This window comes from Dipodomys merriami, unplaced genomic scaffold, assembly GCF_024711535.1.
Source record: "Dipodomys merriami isolate MVZ:Mamm:240054 unplaced genomic scaffold, mDipMer1.0.p SCAF_9, whole genome shotgun sequence".
NCBI classification, from domain to species: Eukaryota; Metazoa; Chordata; class Mammalia; order Rodentia; family Heteromyidae; genus Dipodomys; species Dipodomys merriami.
The window spans coordinates 21,458,599-21,478,032 of record NW_027206512.1 but is presented as its reverse complement, the minus strand read 5'-3'; the positions used below and the strand labels follow the sequence as shown (position 1 = coordinate 21,478,032).

At 40.0% G+C, this 19,434-nt stretch overlaps 1 protein-coding gene across 1 annotated transcript in view; it reads left to right on the top strand.

Moving 5' to 3' along the window:
- The window catches only part of Parm1 (prostate androgen-regulated mucin-like protein 1), a 113,570-nt gene extending 96,532 nt beyond the window's left edge, over positions 1–17,038 (top strand). The window contains exons 3-4 of the mRNA XM_070012956.1: positions 2,301–2,379; positions 14,136–17,038. Coding sequence (XP_069869057.1) covers positions 2,301–2,379; positions 14,136–14,220 — 164 coding nt within the window. The 3' untranslated portion in view covers positions 14,221–17,038. The remainder of the gene's footprint in view (positions 1–2,300; positions 2,380–14,135) is intronic.
- Positions 17,039–19,434: the final 2,396 nt, after the last annotated feature.

The window sequence follows — 19,434 nt, the reverse complement described above, 5'->3', positions numbered from 1 at the left end:
CTGGATGATGCCATCTGTGGACCTGGAAGTATAGTCTTGAAGAGACCCTGTGAAGATTGGGGCTATCCCGATTCTGGACAGCCCCACCATCCAATAGAAGAGAAGCAAGTCTTCCTATCACTTGCTGTCTCCACAACAACAACACAAAGAATAGCGCTTGGGCTGGAGAAATTGCCAACTTATTTTAGAAAGAGGTGGTATATAAATAACCCCAGCAAATCACAGAGCTGGAGTAAAGGAAGGAACTTGGAAAAAGGCCAAACCTCTGATTTCCTATGTTCAGCTATCCCTTGGGCCGGGGCGGGGGGGGGGGGGGGCAGGGATAGTCTTATAGGGAAATCAGCTTGCCCCTTCTTTTCAAAAAGGTAGAAATTAAATTAAAAGGTCAGTTTAAAAAGAAATGCTCCTAATTGCAATGACTGTATCTTTTTTTAATCCTAAAATGCCCCCAACACTGTACCTTGCGGTTATCGTCTTCCTTTCACAAGCTCTTAAAAGAGGCTGTTATGAGACCTTAGTGAACTTTGAATTGTTCTAATTTCAGCACAGTTTGGAGGCCATGAAGCTAAGAGTCACCTTTCAAAGTAGAAGTGGGGGGTTTACATTAGAGGATCTGACCTCAGACTTTTTCTGCTGAACCCAATCTGCACATTTGCATGATCAGTGGCATAATTTTATCTTTAAGTGGCAAAAGCCAAAAGGAATTATACTGATAATTACAGAATCTGATTCAAAAGGAGCAAAGAAAGCGAGTGTCAGAAACGTGTAGGATCTGAAAGTGGTCAAACATGGTCAGTCTCCATGGAGACATCAAGCTGTCTTCATCTTCATGTTAGCAATAATCTAATGATCTCCTTTGGCTCATTTTTTTTAGTTGTTGTTTTTGTTGTTTTTGTTGCTGTTGCTGTTGTTGTTGGCTGGTAGGGCTTGAACTCATGTCCTGGGCACTATCCCTCTTTTGCTTTTTGAGCCACAGTTCCACTTCCAGGTTTCTGGTGGTTAATTGGAGATAAAAATCACATGGACTTGCCTATGCAGTCTGGCTTTAACCCATGATCCTCAGATCTCAGCTTCTTGAGCAGCTAGGATTATAGGCATGAGCCACCAGTGCCCAGCTTCTTTATAAATTTTAACCAGTTGGGGCATGAACTCCTCAAGAAGCCTTTTTTCAATGAAGAGAGGAAGGATAGACAAATACAGTCATAATATTCAATGTATATAGGTGAAAATGGAAGCAGGCAACTTGTTTTTAACTGATTGCTAGTAGCTGCCTACCAGATTTCAAAATACAAAATAGAAAGAATCGATTTACTTATAGCTGATTATTTCAACAAGCAAAAAGCAGTGCTGCCTATTACATGTGACCTTATTTTGACAACAGACTTATTTTCTGTATATAGAAATTTAGTATTGAAACATGAAAGCTGAACATACTTCCCAAAGATGTTTTTATTTTATTTTTCACACATGCTTTGATACAATAGGATTGTTAAATTAGCACAACTGCCAAAGTGACCCTTTTAAAGTGGACACTACAGACACAGCTGTGTGGTTTTGGTTTATTAAAAAAACTTTATTACTTTATTGTAACCTTTGGAATAAAATATTTTGTCTCCAGATATTAAACAAGTGATATAAAAATGAGTCAGAGCCTGTAAAAGAAGAAAAGAGAACATCAAGTGATTTAAAATCTACTACCCTAGGTACAACACTGCAGCAAGTCACTCTTAAAAAGATAATCAAATATTACTGTGTATTGTTCTCTGAATGCCAAGCTTGCTGAAAGGTCTTGATGAATACTGAAAGATTTATTGGCCATTACTGAACTTTGTTTGGCATTAAAAATATTCCAGTAGCACAGTATTTTGATTGTTATTTTAAGATCCTGGGCTTTGTGCTTGCTCTGACTTCCATGCATAATTATCTGTAATAAAAAAAAAAAACAACTTTGTCTTCTTTCAGAGGAAAGATTGGTAGGTATTGACTCATACTTGCAATCCTAGCTACTCAGGAGACTGAGATCTGAGGATCATGGTTCAAAGCCACTCCAGGTAGGAAAGCCCTTGAAACTCCTATCTCCAATTAACCACCAAAAAAATCTGGAAGTGGAGCTGTGGCTCAAAGTGATAGAGCACTAGCCTTGAGCACAAAAGCTCAGACAGTGCCCAGATCCTGAGTTCAAGTCCCCAAACCAGTACAAACTAACAAACAAACAAATAAATAAATAAAGGTTGAGATTGAACACTTGAGAGTGACTAAACTCACTTTATTTTCTTCTCCCGTCTCTTCCTCCTTCACAGGCAGCATTGCCGCCATTACGGTGACAGTCATTGCTGTGGTGTTGTTGGTATTTGGAGTTGCAGCCTATCTGAAGATCAGGTGAGAAACACTTTACTTTAAAAAGAAGAGTCTTCCATTTTGTGGGATTCCCAGCTACGGGGTATTTTTCTAATGACTTATTTAGTGGTCGGTCATTTTTTAGCCGTCTGAAACACTGGCAGGGAAGTAAGCCTGGCCAATGAACTCTACTCCAGACAAGAACAGGTGTCTTGACCCTTGCAGAACAGAAAAAAATAAGCTGACACGTGGGGCACGATGATGTGGTGGACGAGAATTAACCTGAAGTCAGGAAACCAAAACCCAGGCCCTCTGCTCTGAAGCCAAATCATGACCCTAGTGAACCCATACACCTCATCCAGGAGCTGGGGTGCGAGGTGACGGGGAGCAGGGCGGGGGACAGGGTTAAGAGTCCCCAAAGAATGATGTTGATTTGCACCCAATCTGTAAACCAGGTTTTCAGGTTCTAACTGCAAACGTGAAAAGGAAAAGTAGAGCATTGTCTATAAAACTAGGGTTTAACTTGCAGTTGTATCTATTTTTAATTCAAAAAAAAAAATAGAAAAAAACCTTAACAGGGGTAGCACCAGTAGCTCATGCCTATAATCCTAGCTACCCAGGGGCCTGAGACCTGAGGGTCATAGTTCAAAAGTCCATGAGAATCTTAACTCCAATAAACTATCCAGAAAAAGCCAGACGTGGTGCTGTGGCTCAAGTGGTAGAGTGCTAGCCTTGAGCACAAAGAGGCTCAGGGACTGAGTTCAAGCCCAGGATCGGGAAAACAAACAAAACAAAACAACAACAACAAAAAAAAAAAAAACCCTTTTCTTCTTCTATGAAGTAAAGGCAGTCATACATGGTACAATAGATTTTTACCCTCTTAGCCAGACTGTTTCAATGCTCTGTAAGTCTCCCATTTTCGTTTTCTATGACTCTAAGAAATCCGTAAGTTTTCAAACCATATCATTCACACTGAGTGTCCCTCCAGCTGTGAAGTAGCAGATGGCAGTGGCAGTCTGACTTGCTGGTCTATGCAGCACCGGTCACAGGGACAGATGGAAAGGTTGTGCTTTGATGAGCACTGCCACTCCTTGACTTCCAATACCTCATCTTCGAAGCAGCTTTACAAAATCCACTCTGACCCTGTTACTCTTTCCCTCAAAACCTCACAGTTGCTTCCTTCTGCACTTTGAATGACTCTACAGGTCATTTGTGGACGTGCAGCATCTTTTCTCTCTCATCACATCTCTGTTTCCTTTACTACAGAATTTACTAGGTTCTATCCTTCCCCTGCGCTTGGGTCTTCTAGCCTCTGTCCTTGCACTGTTTTGCTGGGAACTCTTCCTCAGGCAGTGTGTGCTGATTTCAATCATACTTCCTCTGAAAGATTTCCCTTCTGGTTTACCAATGCCTCTGTCATGTATTCTCTTACTGCCTTCATTATTTTCATCCTGGCTACTATCATTATCTACTATTGTGCAAATTAAATAATGCACAAAGACAGTCCTTGGTAGATTGAATAAGTGCAAACTTAATAGAATACATAATACCATTGTACTGGGATGCACATGTACACACGCACTCTCATCTTTTCTCACATACCCCTGCACATCTTCCTCAAGTTATATGCTCACTTTCCCTGTCCCTCCTGCCCTTGATTCCTACATACCTAGCACTTGGGCACACATCTTCTCTGGAGCCCCTGGCCATCTCCTGTTGGCATTCAGCCCAGCCATCCACCCACCAAAGACCTCTCTTTGTCTCCTTTCCTTACCTTTCCTCCTGTCATTTAAGTATACATCCAATCAATCCAATAATGGTGGCATTGAGTCTGAGCGGGCCTCTGTACCACACCTCTACCTTAGGTTCAAAGAACCCAAGAGGCCAGTCTTCAAAGAAAAATTCGAATAAAAAGGTCCAAGGGGCCTATGTTAAAATGTTCACCCATTTTAAATCAGATACTTCCTTCTGATTCGAAAAAGTCTTTTGCCCTCATTAAGTCTGCATTTCCTTGAATATCAAACTTAATTTTACAAATTACATCTTACTGAATGGGACCTTTTTTCTCTAGTTTAATTACAAGTTTATCACTTCATTTAATTATAAGTTAAATTAAATTGTCTTTTATCATCTATTCTTGGAACTTGGCTGTTGTGTAACAAGGTATCCATAGAAAAATGTATCCCTGTAGCTCAAAAAAACTCACAGATAAATTATAGAGTCATTTCCAGAATCACCAATGGTGAGTTTTTGAAGAGCTGTATCACTGAAAACATGACCTCCTCTGGAGTATAGAACAATCCAGAACTACTTCCTTCTCAGTGTACACCTCTCAGACCCTTCACACCCCCCCCCCCACATACACAATAATGTTAAAATAAACTAAAGGATTCTTTCTCTCAACTTTTGGCAAAAATTCAAATGAATCATTTCAAACCAACACTGGCTCTTAGCAGGCAATCTATAAACAGTGATTAAGAATTCAGACTCCCAAAGCAGAGATGCTTTAGTTCAAATCCCAGCTCTACCTCTTTCTAGCGGTGTGGTCTGATCATGTTACAGTGAATCACTAATCCTCGTTTATCACACACCTGTGAAGAATCTTAACTATCTGGTAGCAGTGTTGGAAGACTGATGAATACCGCTTCCTAAGAACATAGCACAGCCATTACCATCACTATTACCATCATTATTATAGTCAAAATGGTTAAATGAAAAGAACACTAATGATACAAGCACAGAGATAGATAGATAGATAGATAGATAGATAGATAGATAGATAGATAGATAGATAGATAGATAGATAGATAAAAATTTGAGCATTAGCAATAGGCCAGATATTCCTAAAGAGACACAGTCCTGACATCATTATTTTTGCAAGCAAACCATTTCACTTTGTACTAATGAATCCTTATTAAAATTGTATAAGATGTTATTTTAAACTATATTTCTCTGGATAAATATAACCAATACCAGGTAAATTCAGAGAACGATTAAATTGAATGAACCAATATTTCTATTCTCCATGTAGGTTCTCCTAAATCCAAAAAAATAAAGACCTCATGGTATAAATACAAGATCACTACTTGTCTATTGTGTTACTTATGTTCGGCACTGTAAACTTAGAGATGGATAAAGTGATCAAGCCCCTATTTTAGAAATCCCCTAAGGAAAACCCCTTTCCATCCTTCCATTAATTATTGTGGCAAAATGATAGCATATGGAGGTTAATAGTTCTCATGAATCTTAAGGCTATACGAAAACACCTTCCAGTGTTATTTTGCAAGGTTCTTGGAAAAACCCCACTAATCATTCATCAAAAGTATTGGTGATTCCATTGATGTGTGTGTGTATGTTTGTGTGTGCACGGTTAGGCTTTGCCTTAAGTGGAAATTTATTCTTCTTCTATCATCCTGTATTTCTGAGAACAATTTCTGGAGTATCAGATGACTAAAATCACAGCTTATAAGGGAACCATTTGCTTCTACCTACAACCATGAACTGGCCAGCTACTGCCTGGCGATTGCAAGAACTCATGAACAGAAAACACATTACAGTACTAACAGCAGCCCAGTACTTTTTGCCTTTCTCCCCAAATCTTCATGTCCTCCCAGTGTTTGGGTAAACTCATTAGCCATTTGTGTTTCACATTGCTGTTCTTTGGAGATCTATGACCTCTAGTTTTATCACGGTGTCCTCTGCCTGAAGAACTGTATATTTTTATAACCTGAGTCACCAGAGGATGTGGCATATAATGCTGAACTGCCCTGGCCTCCCAGAGCCTTCCTGTTATCAGCCTCATTTTAACCAGCAGCTGTGGAAGAAACAACACGCTTTGCAGTTAAGCTCAATACTGGATTGACCTTTCCACTGAAGTAAGTAGTATAGAAGCAGGTGCCAATGGCTCACACCTGTAATCTTAGCGACTCAGGAGGCTGAGGTCTGAGGATCACAGTTTGAAGTCAGCCTCGGCAGAAAAGTCCACGAGACTCTTATCTCCAATTAACTACAAAGGTAGCTATGGCTCTCAAGTAATAGAGTGCTAGCCTTGAGCATAAAAGCTCAGGGATAACACTAAGGGCCTGAGTTCAATCCCCAGGACCAACGCACACACACACACACACATACACACACACACACACACACACACACACACAAATACAATTGTAATCGGTGCAGAACACCTTGATAGACTTCTAACATGGTGCCAAGCACATGCACGCTGAGACAAGTGACCTAATCAGTTTCTTTATTTGTAAAATGAGACTATAAAAATAACTATACCTAGCACAGGGTATCCATGAGGACTAAGTTGGGGAACATACACATACTCAATGCCCAGGGTGAGGTGAGGCCCTGGAAGAAGGCTGGTCGTATGAGCCACAGCTGTTAGGTGTTTAGTAAAATAGTCACTTCTGATGTGAAGTTGGAAGAGTGGCCCATGCATGCTATTCCCTTTCAGTTGGCATCAAGGGTTCAGAAGAGAGGAGGAAGAGGAAGATGGCAGAGCATCTTCTGTTAACTGTAAACTTCTGCTAACTGTTGACTGACAATTTTAGCGATGATGTCCTGAAATGCCTGTGAGGTTGTATTCATGTGGCACAGCCACAAATAGAATGGGTTCTCTGTGCAATCTGTATTCCAGGGCTTGTTTGTAACTTTAAAAGAAAGCAAAGGCCCTATCTGCCTCTTGCAGAAAGGTATCTTTAATTAGTGATGATTGAAGAATGAGGTAAGTTACTTTTGTTTTATTTAAGTTGGCTCAAAACTGTTCCACTTGGAGATAATCTCCCTGCGTAAGAGACCTTATCTGGTATGGCCACAGAAGTGGGTGCAGCTATAATTAGGTATGCTGCTAACCCTGGCAGACAAAATGGGCTTTTCCTTTCACCAAAACAACTGTGATCTTCATTTACAGACACCACCGGGCCTAGACTTTAAGGTGTCTTGTGAGAAGTCACCTGTTTTACTTTCTGTCTCACAGTGGTGACATCTCTTCCTTCTGATTGTTGTTAGGTTTAAAAAGTAGGCTCACACACCTCTGAAGGCTAAAGTTCTTCTAGAATTTGTTGTCTTTATGTTAATTTTTAGACTATCACTTGGAGTTCTGTAGATCTAGTTTACTTCAGTTTTCTGCCTCAGTGGTTCTCAAACTTGATTGTGCAAAATTACCACTAGGCAAGTCTATCATAGACAGTTCCCTGGATCATCCTCATCCTCACAGTATCTGATTGGGTATGTCTCTGTGGGGTCTATACCCCTGCATTTCTAACAAGCTCATGGGGGAATATCAGTGCTGTTTGTCTGAGAACGTAGAATAACCTGCTTTGTCTTTGTCTAACACTCTTAGCAGCCACATGGCTGTGGAGGTTCCCAGATAGATTGACCTGGTGTCTCGGGCCTCTATTACTGAACATTTGAACATATTGCCCTTCTGTTCTTTGCCAGATGTTTCATTCCTTGTTTAGTTCCTTGATACCTCCCTCCCTCCCTCCCTCTCTCCTTCTCCCCCTCTTTCCCTCTCTTTCTCTCTCTCTTTCTCTCTCTCTTTCTCTCTCTCTCTTTCTCTCTCTTTCCCCCACCCCCCCCCAGCTTGCTCATGGCTGGCATACTACCACTTGAGCCAGGCCTCCAGTCTGACATTTTATTAGTTAATTGGAAAGGAAGACTTTTCACTGGGTCTAGCATTGAACTTGTAATCTTCCAAGTCTCAGCCTCCTGAATAGTTAGGATTATAGGCATGTGCCACTCGTGAGCAATCTTTTGATTCAGATCCTTTCATCTGGCAAATTCTATGTTGTCCAAGCCAAAAAAGACCTCCTGGGAGCCTTCTCCTCCCCCAAACTAAGCTCTTTGCTGCACAGTCCTGCTTTGCTCCACCTACTTCCATCTCTGCCAGTTGCTATCTCTAGAATCCCTTGAAGCTCATGTGAAGACATGTCAGAGATGCATTATAAACATTTACTAGACAAGAGAATCATTATAGATAGAAAAGTTTGGGATGCAGCTGCAATACTTACTTTTTCTGGGTTTGGTGAATGGGAAGCCATGGGCATCTATGAAACCCCCATAGAGTTTCCTAGTTTTCTCGGAACATCAAACATCAGACCTCTTCATACCAGTAGTATGCTATTAAAACAAAAGAAAACATAAAACACAGACATAAAAGAAACGAACTTGCCAGTCTCATGCTTGGTAATCCTAGCTATTTGGGGAAAATCTAGAGGATACAGTTCAAAACCAGCCAGGGGAAAAGAGTCAGAGAGATTTTGTCTCCAATATAACCAGCAAAGATCCAAACTAGAAGGATATTTAAGTGGTAGAGCACCGACCAAGCAAGCAACTCAAATAAAGGTGAGGCTCAGAGTTTAAACCCTGGTAGCAGAAGAAAAAAAAAAAAGGTGAAAGAACCAAACAAATGTGATCTACCAGTGGCTATGTCACGATATGTTTGAAAGTAATAACTTTACAAAAAGAAGAAAGAAAGAACCGACTATAGAAAGAGAATTTTTTAGATAATGTTTGTGTCCATCACTGGGGATTTGGAAGACAGGAGAAGGAAGTAATGGGAGCGTGTGTTGTGTCGCTCTAACACTGATTTGCCGTGATGACTATGGGCAAAGGAGTTGAGTTCTTATGGTCCCAATTTTATTAGCATCAAAACCACAGCATACAATGTTAATTTCTTGGTTTGGACAAATACATCATAAATATTGAAGATGTTGACATTAGGCCAAGCTGTGTGAAGGATATGAGAATTCTTTTTACTTTCTTTTCTTCAAAATAAATACAATCTAAAAAGCTTTTTCTTGAAATAGTGAAGCAGTAAGCTTCCATATAGCTAAGACATTGGCTCCTGCTCAGGGTCTTTGTCCGTGCGGTTCTCTTTGTCTGTAGAGCATATCTCAGGCATCCACAGAATTCATCTCTCATCTGCTCTCCCGATCACTGGACTCAGAATTGCAGTCTTCTCTCACACTTGAATTCCTCATCCTCCTTCTTTGCTTGCTTTATTAGTTTTACCAACACACTAATATCCATCATCGTAGTATATATTGTATCTCCCTCCCCATACGATGTATGCTTTCCAAGATCGGTTGAAACTGCTTCCTATCTCTCAGGCCCCAGAATAAAAATTTTTAGATGGTAAGTTTTTAATGAGGATCCAGGCAGAGAAGTGGTGATCAGACACAGAGAGCCAGAGATGGAAACAAAGACAGCTACATCAAACCCATCATTAATAGGAGAGAGGAATCTAATGCTTAATTACCAATGGCTAATGAGCGGCATGGTCCACCGTATTTCCCAGCACTAAGCTGAATCTTAATTATGGTTGTTTCCCTCATTCTTCACTCATGATAAGCACTAAAGAATGAAAGCAAGACTCAATTTAGGAAAGAGGAGAGAACTTCAGGGAATTGTAAAAAAAAAAAATAGTGGAGATATGGAGGACTACAATGAACCTTTGTAGAAGTGAAGGTGGTTTCTAAAATATGTTTTTACACAGAAAAAGTGGGATATCTCACCCATTTTCAAAGACAACTATCAAAGACAAGTATCAGAGCCACAGTTATCTTAAAATAGAAGCTATTTTGCATTAATGAGGAAGGCCCTTAATAAGATGTCACCTATAGGGTAGGAGTGAAGAGTGATGAATTTTTTTTGGAGTGTGCTGATATAGATATAGCTATAGTAATGAGGGAAGGGCTTAAAAGATATCATTCTTGAGCAGGGAACTAAGTCTCAAGCCTATAATCTGATCTATTTGGGAGACAGAGATTGAAGCATCATCATGACTCAAGGCCAATCCAGGCATAAAATTTTGATATACTCCATCTCAACCAACATCTGAGCACAGTGGTGTATATTATGCATGCTGCAGGGAAAACACAGTATCTTAATGCTGTAGGGGCCTGTCTGTCATTCCCGGTGACTTGTAGAAAACCATGCCAGTCCAGGCCAAAAACAAGATCTAACCAAAAAAATAATCCAAGCATAAAGGACCTGGAGGCATGGCTTAATGGTAGATTGCATGCATAGCAAATACAAGGCCCAAAATTCAACCCCCAGTACTGGCCCCCCCCAAAAGGTTATTCTTTAGTTTTCCCTCTTGGTTTCTGCTTTTACCTATGTAAAACATACAATGCAGTAAAATCACTGACAAGATGTCCAGTGCCATTGACTAAAAAGAGACGTTGATACTGTGTGAGGTGCTGTAAAGCCACTTCATCAAATGACAGTCGGGCTATAACTCTCTTTTCTCTTCCTATCTTTAACTTCAAAATAACAGCTCTGACCTTTGGCATTCTTTTTTTTTTTTTTTTTTTTGCTGGTCTTGGGCTTGAACTCAGGGCCTGGCCACTATCCCTAAACCTCTTTGTGCTTAAGGCTAGCACTCTACCACTTGAGCCACAGTGTCACTTCAAGGTTTTTTTCTGAGTAGTTTATTGGAGATAAAGAGTCTCATGGAATTTTCTTCCCAGGCTGGCTTCAAACCATGATCCTCAGATCTCAACCTCCTGAGTAGCTAGGATTACAGGCGAGAGCCACTGTCACCAAGCTTAGCTTTGACATTCTTTAATGATAGTTTTTCTACTATAATGCAGTAGTAGTGCACAACAAACAGCCATAGACCATGTGCATCTCTGATAGTTCTGATCAAGCCAACTCAGTATCGCTGCCAGATGTAAGCAGCTATCCTTGAATATTTACATAAAATAGCCATCACATCTAGAGCGTCATATTAGGTGTTCTGATAGTGAACAAGAAAAGTAAGGCATAAACTGCCTCCCAGAGGTTTACCATCTAAGAGGAGCCAAGGCATAGCAAATAGAAAACTTCGCTATGTTGGATAGGTGCCAGTCTGTATTAAGAAACTGAGTAAACAAAATCTCCTTGGTCTGACAATGACATCATTCATTCAGATTGAAATTAGATGAAGCAATCTTGCTGTATGGAGTCAAGAGATGATTTTATAGCAGCTCTACCATTAAATAAATTGACAAAGTTATTTGGTATCTTTCCTAATTCTGGGAATGGAAGGTGTTTCATTTTGTTTGGTTTGGACTTCTCAGACTCTCCACATGTTAATTTGGAAAGCTCCTATTTCCATCCAAAACATGCCATGTTCTGACCTAGAGAAAGGTTAACATGCTTCCTTATTCTTCCCTTATCACATAGGCACAAAATGTGATTGGCTGACTCTTTCTAGAATAGTATCAGATTTATCCAAATCTGGCTTGAATTTCAGAACACTGAATTCTTCTTGTTCAGGTCCATGGATGTATTAAAGCCAGCCCTACAGGTTCAGTACATTGCCCATTTAGGCTTACCTTTATCTCTGCATCTTTTTCTTCACCTCTCAGCACTTAACCCATTGTTCATTCCAACTAGAAGGCAAAGAAGAGTGAAACTAAATCTCAGTTCTTTTATTTTACTACTATGGTAAACTCAATGCCTCTTACAACAGCAGACTCAGGAACAGCAATGACAAAATAGTCTTGTCTAAAATAACCACAAATAGGAAATGTTAACCGCCCAAATGATTTATATGTGCCAATACTGGCGCTTGAACTCAGCTTGAGCCAGGCTCCATGTCTAGCTTTTTGAATATTAATTGGAAATAAGGCTCAACAGACTTTCCTGCTGAGGCTGGCTTTGAACCACTTTCCTCAAACCTCAGGCTCCTGAGTAGGTAGGATTACAGATGTGAGCAACTGGTGCCTCACAACCAAATATTTTTAATACTTTAACATCACTTCCACATAGTAATGATTTATAAAATTCAACTAATGATAATATAAAATATTGGAATTGCTAGCAGATGTAGGTCTGTATCCATTCAATGTCATGTTACTGTTTGCAGATTTCACAGTGCTTTTATAAGTTTCATTGCAATGAAAATTACGAAGCTGTATTGGCCAAAATTTATTGTGCAACTATTATGTGTCAAGTCTTTTCAATGTATTGCCTTATTTAATTCCCCCTAACAACTCTGATGCATTTTTTCGTTCTCTGCTTTATAGATGATGAAACAGAGAGTTAAAAATATACTCAAGGACATCTATTGACCAAAGTGTCATTTTATAGAAATAAAATTGTGTGATAGAAATAAAAATGTTACAGGAAATTAAATTGCCTTACAAAGGTATAACAGGAGTACCCCATCAATGATGGTTTGTGTTTATTAGGTAGATATTTGCCAGGCCTGCAACAGTAAATCAGTCTGATTTTAGGATAGGCTCCAATTTCACAATACCCAGGGTAAAGAGTTTCATTGGAATTGACCATCATATTCGAAAACTACCTCCAATATATCTGTAGATTAAAAAATGTAACCAGGAACCAGTGACTCATGCCTATATTCTTAGCTACTTAGGCGGCTGAGATCTGAGGATCACGGTTCAAAGCCATCTTGGGCAGAAAAGTCTGTGAGACTCTTCTATCCAATAAACTACTCAGAAAAAGCCCCAAGTGTCTCAAGTGGTAGAATGCTAGCCTTGAGCACAAAGAAGCTCAGGGACAATGCCCAGGGCTCTGAGTTCAAGCTCCAAGACCAGAAAGTAAAAAGGAAAAAATACAATGATGTTTCTGGGTTCCTGACCACTATCTGGTCATTCCTATCCCCATACCTACCCAAATTAATATGGGCCTTTCTTGGGAACAACAATATCATAGAAACATCTTCAAGTTTCTGAGTACATGGATTGAGTCAGCAGAGTTTGTTTTTAGAACCCAACCAGAATTTTGAAGGCTTAGACTTTGAAATGCAAACAACAAAGGTAAGATGTTGGGTTTGCAAACCCCTGTCTGATGAGAATAAACTTCAGAAGAAAAAATAGCAATTATTTTAGCAACCGATAGAAATAGAGCAAATGCTTTTTGTGTCTCTTGGGTTATATTTTATTTTGTTTAATTTTCATATTTGGAGAAATTAGGGAGAAAGAGCATGCTTTTCTGTACTGGACCTAGCATACATCCTGTCCACTGGCCAGACACCATAATTTACATGCCAGCATGAGCTTCAGAGGTACTGCATATATATTTTGTAGGGTTTTTTTTTTCCCAATCCTGTCGTTAATTGTAGTCTTAAAATTTTCTCAGTAAAGCAGCTAGAGCCAGCTTTTTAAGGGTTTACAAACCATTGTAGTAACTGACTTTCCCTCTGTGAAATGAGGAGCTATAAAAGGTTTTGAGAAGAGGGGTAGTAACAATCTAACTTCCCATTCTTACAGAAACAACTGTGTGACAGCTTCCCAGAGTGACCCAAGAAAGCCTACTTAAACCATATTATCAATAAAACAAGGTGCTAATCAGACCCTGGAGACCTGAGTTCTAAACCCTAGCCACTGCTGAGGTCCAGGTGATAGGGTTTGACTCCCTGCTCAGATGAATGACTTTGGGAATAACATCAAGTGTCTCTGAGCTTCATTTTCCTTATTGGAAAAATAAAGACAAACCACGCCTTCCCTTTTTTGGCTTTATTTTGAAAAAATAAACACTGAATACAGAAGCACTTTGTAAATGATAAAAAAAAAAAAAAAAACAATTTAAATGCCAAGAAGGCTGGTGACAGAAACAACAGCCAGTGTGCTAGGAATACAAGCTTCTTCTTGCCATCTCTTCCTATTAGAGGGTCACAGGACCGTCCTCTTTCTCTGTCTCTCACACTGGAAGTGGAGGGAAGAGAGGAAACTGGAACTGACCTGCACAGCTCCTCCATTCAGGACTCCGTTTATCAGGCTATGCTCAGACAGGAAACTTCAAATAACCACAGCCTTCATCTTCTTCTTCCCCAGGCATTCCTCCTATGGAAGGCTTTTGGATGACCATGACTACGGGTCCTGGGGAAACTACAACAACCCTCTGTATGATGACTCCTAACGAAGAAAGGTGGCCTGTGATGAGGAATAACTGTCCTTTATTTATAAGTGCTTATTCAGTAGAATTAATAACAAGTACCTGATGCGCATTGAATGACAATCTCAAGTCCTGTTTTGTTGGTATGGTTGTTTTTGTTTTTCTCCCTCTCCTCTGGCTGCTACGTTGTCCCCTTCCTGGTACAAAAGAACCATTATTTAAAGATGAGTAGAGACTGGTTTGCTAATGAAATGGGCCAAGCTTGCACTGGCCAAGCTAGACCACTGTAGTGGAGACATCAGCACCCACCAAAGGACTCACCTTGAGAAGAACTGAGGAAGAATGATTGGCTTATATTGTTAGGAGTTAATTTTAGGGGAACTTTGTGTTTGGATTATTTCTTAAGCTTGTCTCTAGGAAATTGCATTAACTATCAAGGAGGAGAAAAGGAAGCAATCCTCAGAGGATTTCTCCCTGCATGGAGAAGCAGAGGGTTCTCAGATTCCTTTTTAATCTGTTTATCTGGTTGTATCTAACAAGATGCCTGCTTTGCTCTACAAGCTGGATAGTGAGGTTTAGCTGCCTAATTAACAAAAGATGAAAATAGGCGGTGCCCTGGAGGTGACTAGCAGGCTGAGGGCAGTGTTCACTTGTTGTGGGATCTCAGCATGCCCTCCACCTGTTCTCCCCTCCAAGCCAATCAAAGATAACTAGGATCACAGCCCACAAGCCCTCAGCAGAATTGCGGTTCCTAAAGAGAAGGCAGGGAGATGAGCCCCAAGACAAGAAAGGAACTGGCTAGTCGAATGAGAGAACAGAATGGGATAGAGGAGAGATCACAGGCATGGTGTATTAAGTACCTGCTCAGCCACCTCTCAGTGGCTGTCAAAGACATCCACTGCTTAGAGGAACCATATAACTCCTGTTTCACACCCATGAAGCAATGGGTCACTCTCTGGCTATCTGCTGGGTAATGGCTGAGAGCTGTTTTTAAAGAGGAAAAAAAAAGAAGAGGCACTGGTCTATCTGCAATTGCTTAATGACACATTTCCATAGAAAACAGACCGCATGAATAATCCATTTATTCTCCTGTATGCTTTCCTTACTCATTCTCCACTTTAATAAGTGAACGTCTCTGGGTATTCAGTCTTAAAATCCTGTACAACGGATTTTGAAAAATAGCTGTTCATATTTGAAGGATTTCATTTTATTTCAGTCATTCTCCACTAAGAGTGATTTGTGCCTCCCCACTCATGGGTATTTGAAAATGTCTGGTGACATTTTGATTGTGATAAGCTAGGAGTGCTACCCATGAGCAGAGACCCCCTGCTAAACCTTCTGTGGTACACAAAGCAGCCCTCTATAAGGAACTATCCAAATATCAATAGGAATGAGACTGAGAAACTCTGGTATAGTGCAATGTCCCTGTGACAGAAAAAAAAATCACAACTTAGTAATACTTTTTTTTAAATTTATAACCAAAAAAATGATGTGCCAAATTTTTATCCTCAGAGTTATTTAGTTTGCTGGCTGATAGGTTAGGTTTTGGCATGCATGATTGTTTCTTTATCCTTTGTGTTGTTGGAGAGTATTACATCATGGCTACCCCTCTGCTCTCTTCTAATATCTAATATTAGCAACTGGTATTTTATGTCCTGCCTTCAGGAAATAGACAACACACTCTTTGAAATGTGTCATCTCATCCTCCAATGTCATAAAGAACTTGAAACGGCATCAATTTAGATTTCTAAACATGGATCTTGTTGCCATGCGTGTTTTGGAAACTATACTTGCTGTGCTTTTCCTGAACCCTGCAGTTACCAATTCCCATAACCTGCCATTTGCCCTCTGAAAGACATTATTCTAAAATGCTAGGGGCCCAAGGGAATGCACAACCCTTGAGGCTTTCCACAGGAGAGCCAGAGGAATGAAGTGGCAGAAATTAAGATATCTGAATACTAAACACAAGAGAAAAACAAAACAAAACATGGACCTTCTCCAAAAAAAAAAAAAAAACAAATTACAAAGAATGACCAAAGATGCCCTCTTTGGCCATGCTTGGCCTCAACAACTGTCCCTCTTCCCCACCTCAGTCCCTTCGATAGGGCTTTCAGCCAATAAAAACAGGACACTCCACATGCTTTTCTCCCTCGGCTCAGCCAAAATCATTTTGACAAAATGTCAATGAAACACCTCTGGAGAAGTGCATGATTTTGTGGGTCTTAGTTCTTGGTCAGAGAGACCAAGAATCCTGACCTATTATAAACCAAGAATGCAGCATGTGTTTTTCCATACTGAAGGTTTATTGATAGGTTTATTGCTGTGATTCACTTCTTTTTTTTTGGTGGGGGGGGGGGGGTCCAGTCGTGGGGCCTGAACTCTGGGCCTGGGCGCTGTCCCTTAGCTCTTCAGATCAAGGCTAGCACTCTACCACTTGAGCCACAGCACCACTTCTGGCTTTTTTTTTCTGCTTATGTGGTGCTGAGGAATTGAACCCAGGGCCTCATGCATGCAAGGCAAGCGCTCTACCACTGAGCCACCATCCCAGCCCCTGCTGTGATTCACTTCTAAAAGCTTCTAGCAAAGAGATGGGTCTGGACCCAGAGCAGGTATATTCAGCAAGGTAACAGCATCACATAAAAGTACAGTGTCTGTTAGCATGAAATACATGAAGGTAGAACCTTATTTTCCCAACTGTATTTTTGCCTGCTATTGAATTAGCCAAAATATTTTAGCAAGTTTATTGTACAAATGATAATTCACACACACACACACACACACACACACACACACACACACACACACACACACACACACACACACACACACATCTGAAACATATGCCAGTAATTGATGTCTTTTACCTCAGGGAGAGTCTGTCTAAGTCTACCCAAGGGAAATGGCTCCATCAGATCTAAACTACATATGCTAGCATAATAGGACCAATCCTGATGCGATAGAATGTCAGAGCAAGAGGGAGGCAGACAGCCTCTCCTCAAGATGCTACAAATGAGCACAGAGGAATCCACTTTTTCAATTTGGTTTTCTTTCTTGCCGCCCCACTGGTATCCCCAGAACATCTGTTTTATCTTTATTTGTAAAATAGGGGTGGTGGTTTGATATTGAGCTCACCCCATTCTACCTCACAGATTGTGTTGTGAGGGATAAAGAAATCGTGTCAACAGTATTTTCAGTTTCTGGAGAAAACTATAAATGTGTTAAGTATTACATAGATACACACGTGATCTCAGATTCTTATTTGCTGTTATACTGATGTGTGGTTTTTACTTATTCTATGAAACTATGATTCTATCACATCCACATCAGACTGAGCTTCCCTCCCATTCACTTGACTGACACAGTATAAACTGTGCCTGGTGATACAAAAGATAGTTACCATCTCCCACTGAAAGGATGGGTAGCCTGGACACAGGGCTCACAGATGAAAACATCAGAATTTAGAAGGTTAAGGTGGCACAGAACAAACACCCGAGCACTATTAGTAGTAAGATCTCTGCTTTCACTCTCCAGAGGTCTTGGATGCACTGTGGAGTTGATTGTGGTTTCATGTCATCTGCTTGCCCTTCACCTTGCTTGCAAGGGTGCATGGTTCAATCCCTTGACTCTGGGAAATGATGCAACTGGGCTGGATGCTGATTTGCACGTCAATTCACCTTCTTTGCCTTTAACCTTTTTTTCAGGGGCAAATGAATGTACCATTTCAATATTGACCTTAAAAATACTAGTTGGTATTGGTAATAGCCAAGAGTTTATTGCCAGATTTTCTTTCTTGGGGAAGTTAGCCAACTGAAAGATAGAAAAAATGTGCAACTTCTTTGATATTTGATGTCATTGTATCTACATTTGTTGTAAGACATATTGCATATCAATTATAATTACGTCAATTAAAGTTGTTACAAGCTTGTGTCTGGCTGTGGTGGTTCACATTTTGATATGTTTTATTATTCAAGCCATTCAGTTGATAGGCGTAATACTGCTCATATTAAATAGCTTTGACTTGTCCTTAAAGAAAATTTATCCTACATCAATAAATGATATTTTCCACAAAACAAGGAAAGTTTCTCTGATCTTGAAACAGGATTGAAGAATGTCTGCAATGAAGACACTTTCCAAGCAAGTGATTTTACTCTCAAATATTCTGTGTGCCTTATACAGCAGAGGTAAAAGTAAACACTTTGATTTAATGAGTTAGATGTTGGTATATAATGAAGCCATATTAAGGCTTATTTGAATTAACAGTACATGTGGTACTTGCTTCACTTCCCTTCAAAAAAGTTAATTCAACATATTCATCCTTATTTGACAGTTAAGTAGCAATTTCAGCCATCTAAAATATAACTTCAACCCCTAGAAATTATTATTCTAATTTTGAAGCAAATAGCAACAGCAAATCACAGGCATATTTCTTTGTAGGAGAGAAATGGACAACCTGGAAATTAAAAATTGTTGTTCAGATGACGAAGATAAACTTTAGGTTTAGAAAGTTTACTTATGTAGTCTCAGGTAACAGCATCAAAGATTGACTAAGAAGTACCAAAATAGAGAATGAAAAGGAAGATATTTCCAATGATTGATTGCTCAGTTTTATAGTTTGGACAAGGGTCCCCTAAAAGCCATGTATTACAGGTTTGGTCACTGGTCTATGGCCCTTTTGGGGTTTGGAGGGTGGACCCTCTAGGAGGTAAGACCCAGTACAGGGAAGTTAAATCATTGGGAGTATGACTTTGAAGGAGCTATTAAAACCCTAGCCTCTCTTCTTTCTCCTTTTACTTCCTAGCAACCATGAGATGAACAGCTTCCTGTTTTATATTCCCACTATGATTATGATACTATGAAACACTAAATCCAAGAGCAGTGGATCAACTGACCCAATGAGTAAGCTCACGTATTGCATGAAACAATGAACCAAGATGAACCTTCTCTCCTTACAAGGTTATTGTCTAAGATAGTTTATCACAGTGACGGAAAACTGATTAGTCCAACATATTCAGTTATTTTAAAGACCTACTATGGTCATAAAGACAACTGAAGACTCCATCATTGCAAATTTACCTGAATAGTCACAGGAAAAAAAACAATAAGAATTTGTAAGGCTGGGAATGTGGCTTAATAGTAGAGTGCATGCCTACCAAGCATGAAGCCCTGGGTTTGATTCCTCAGTACCACATAAATAAAAAAAAGCCAAATGTGGTGCCGTGGCTCAAGTGGGAGAGTGCT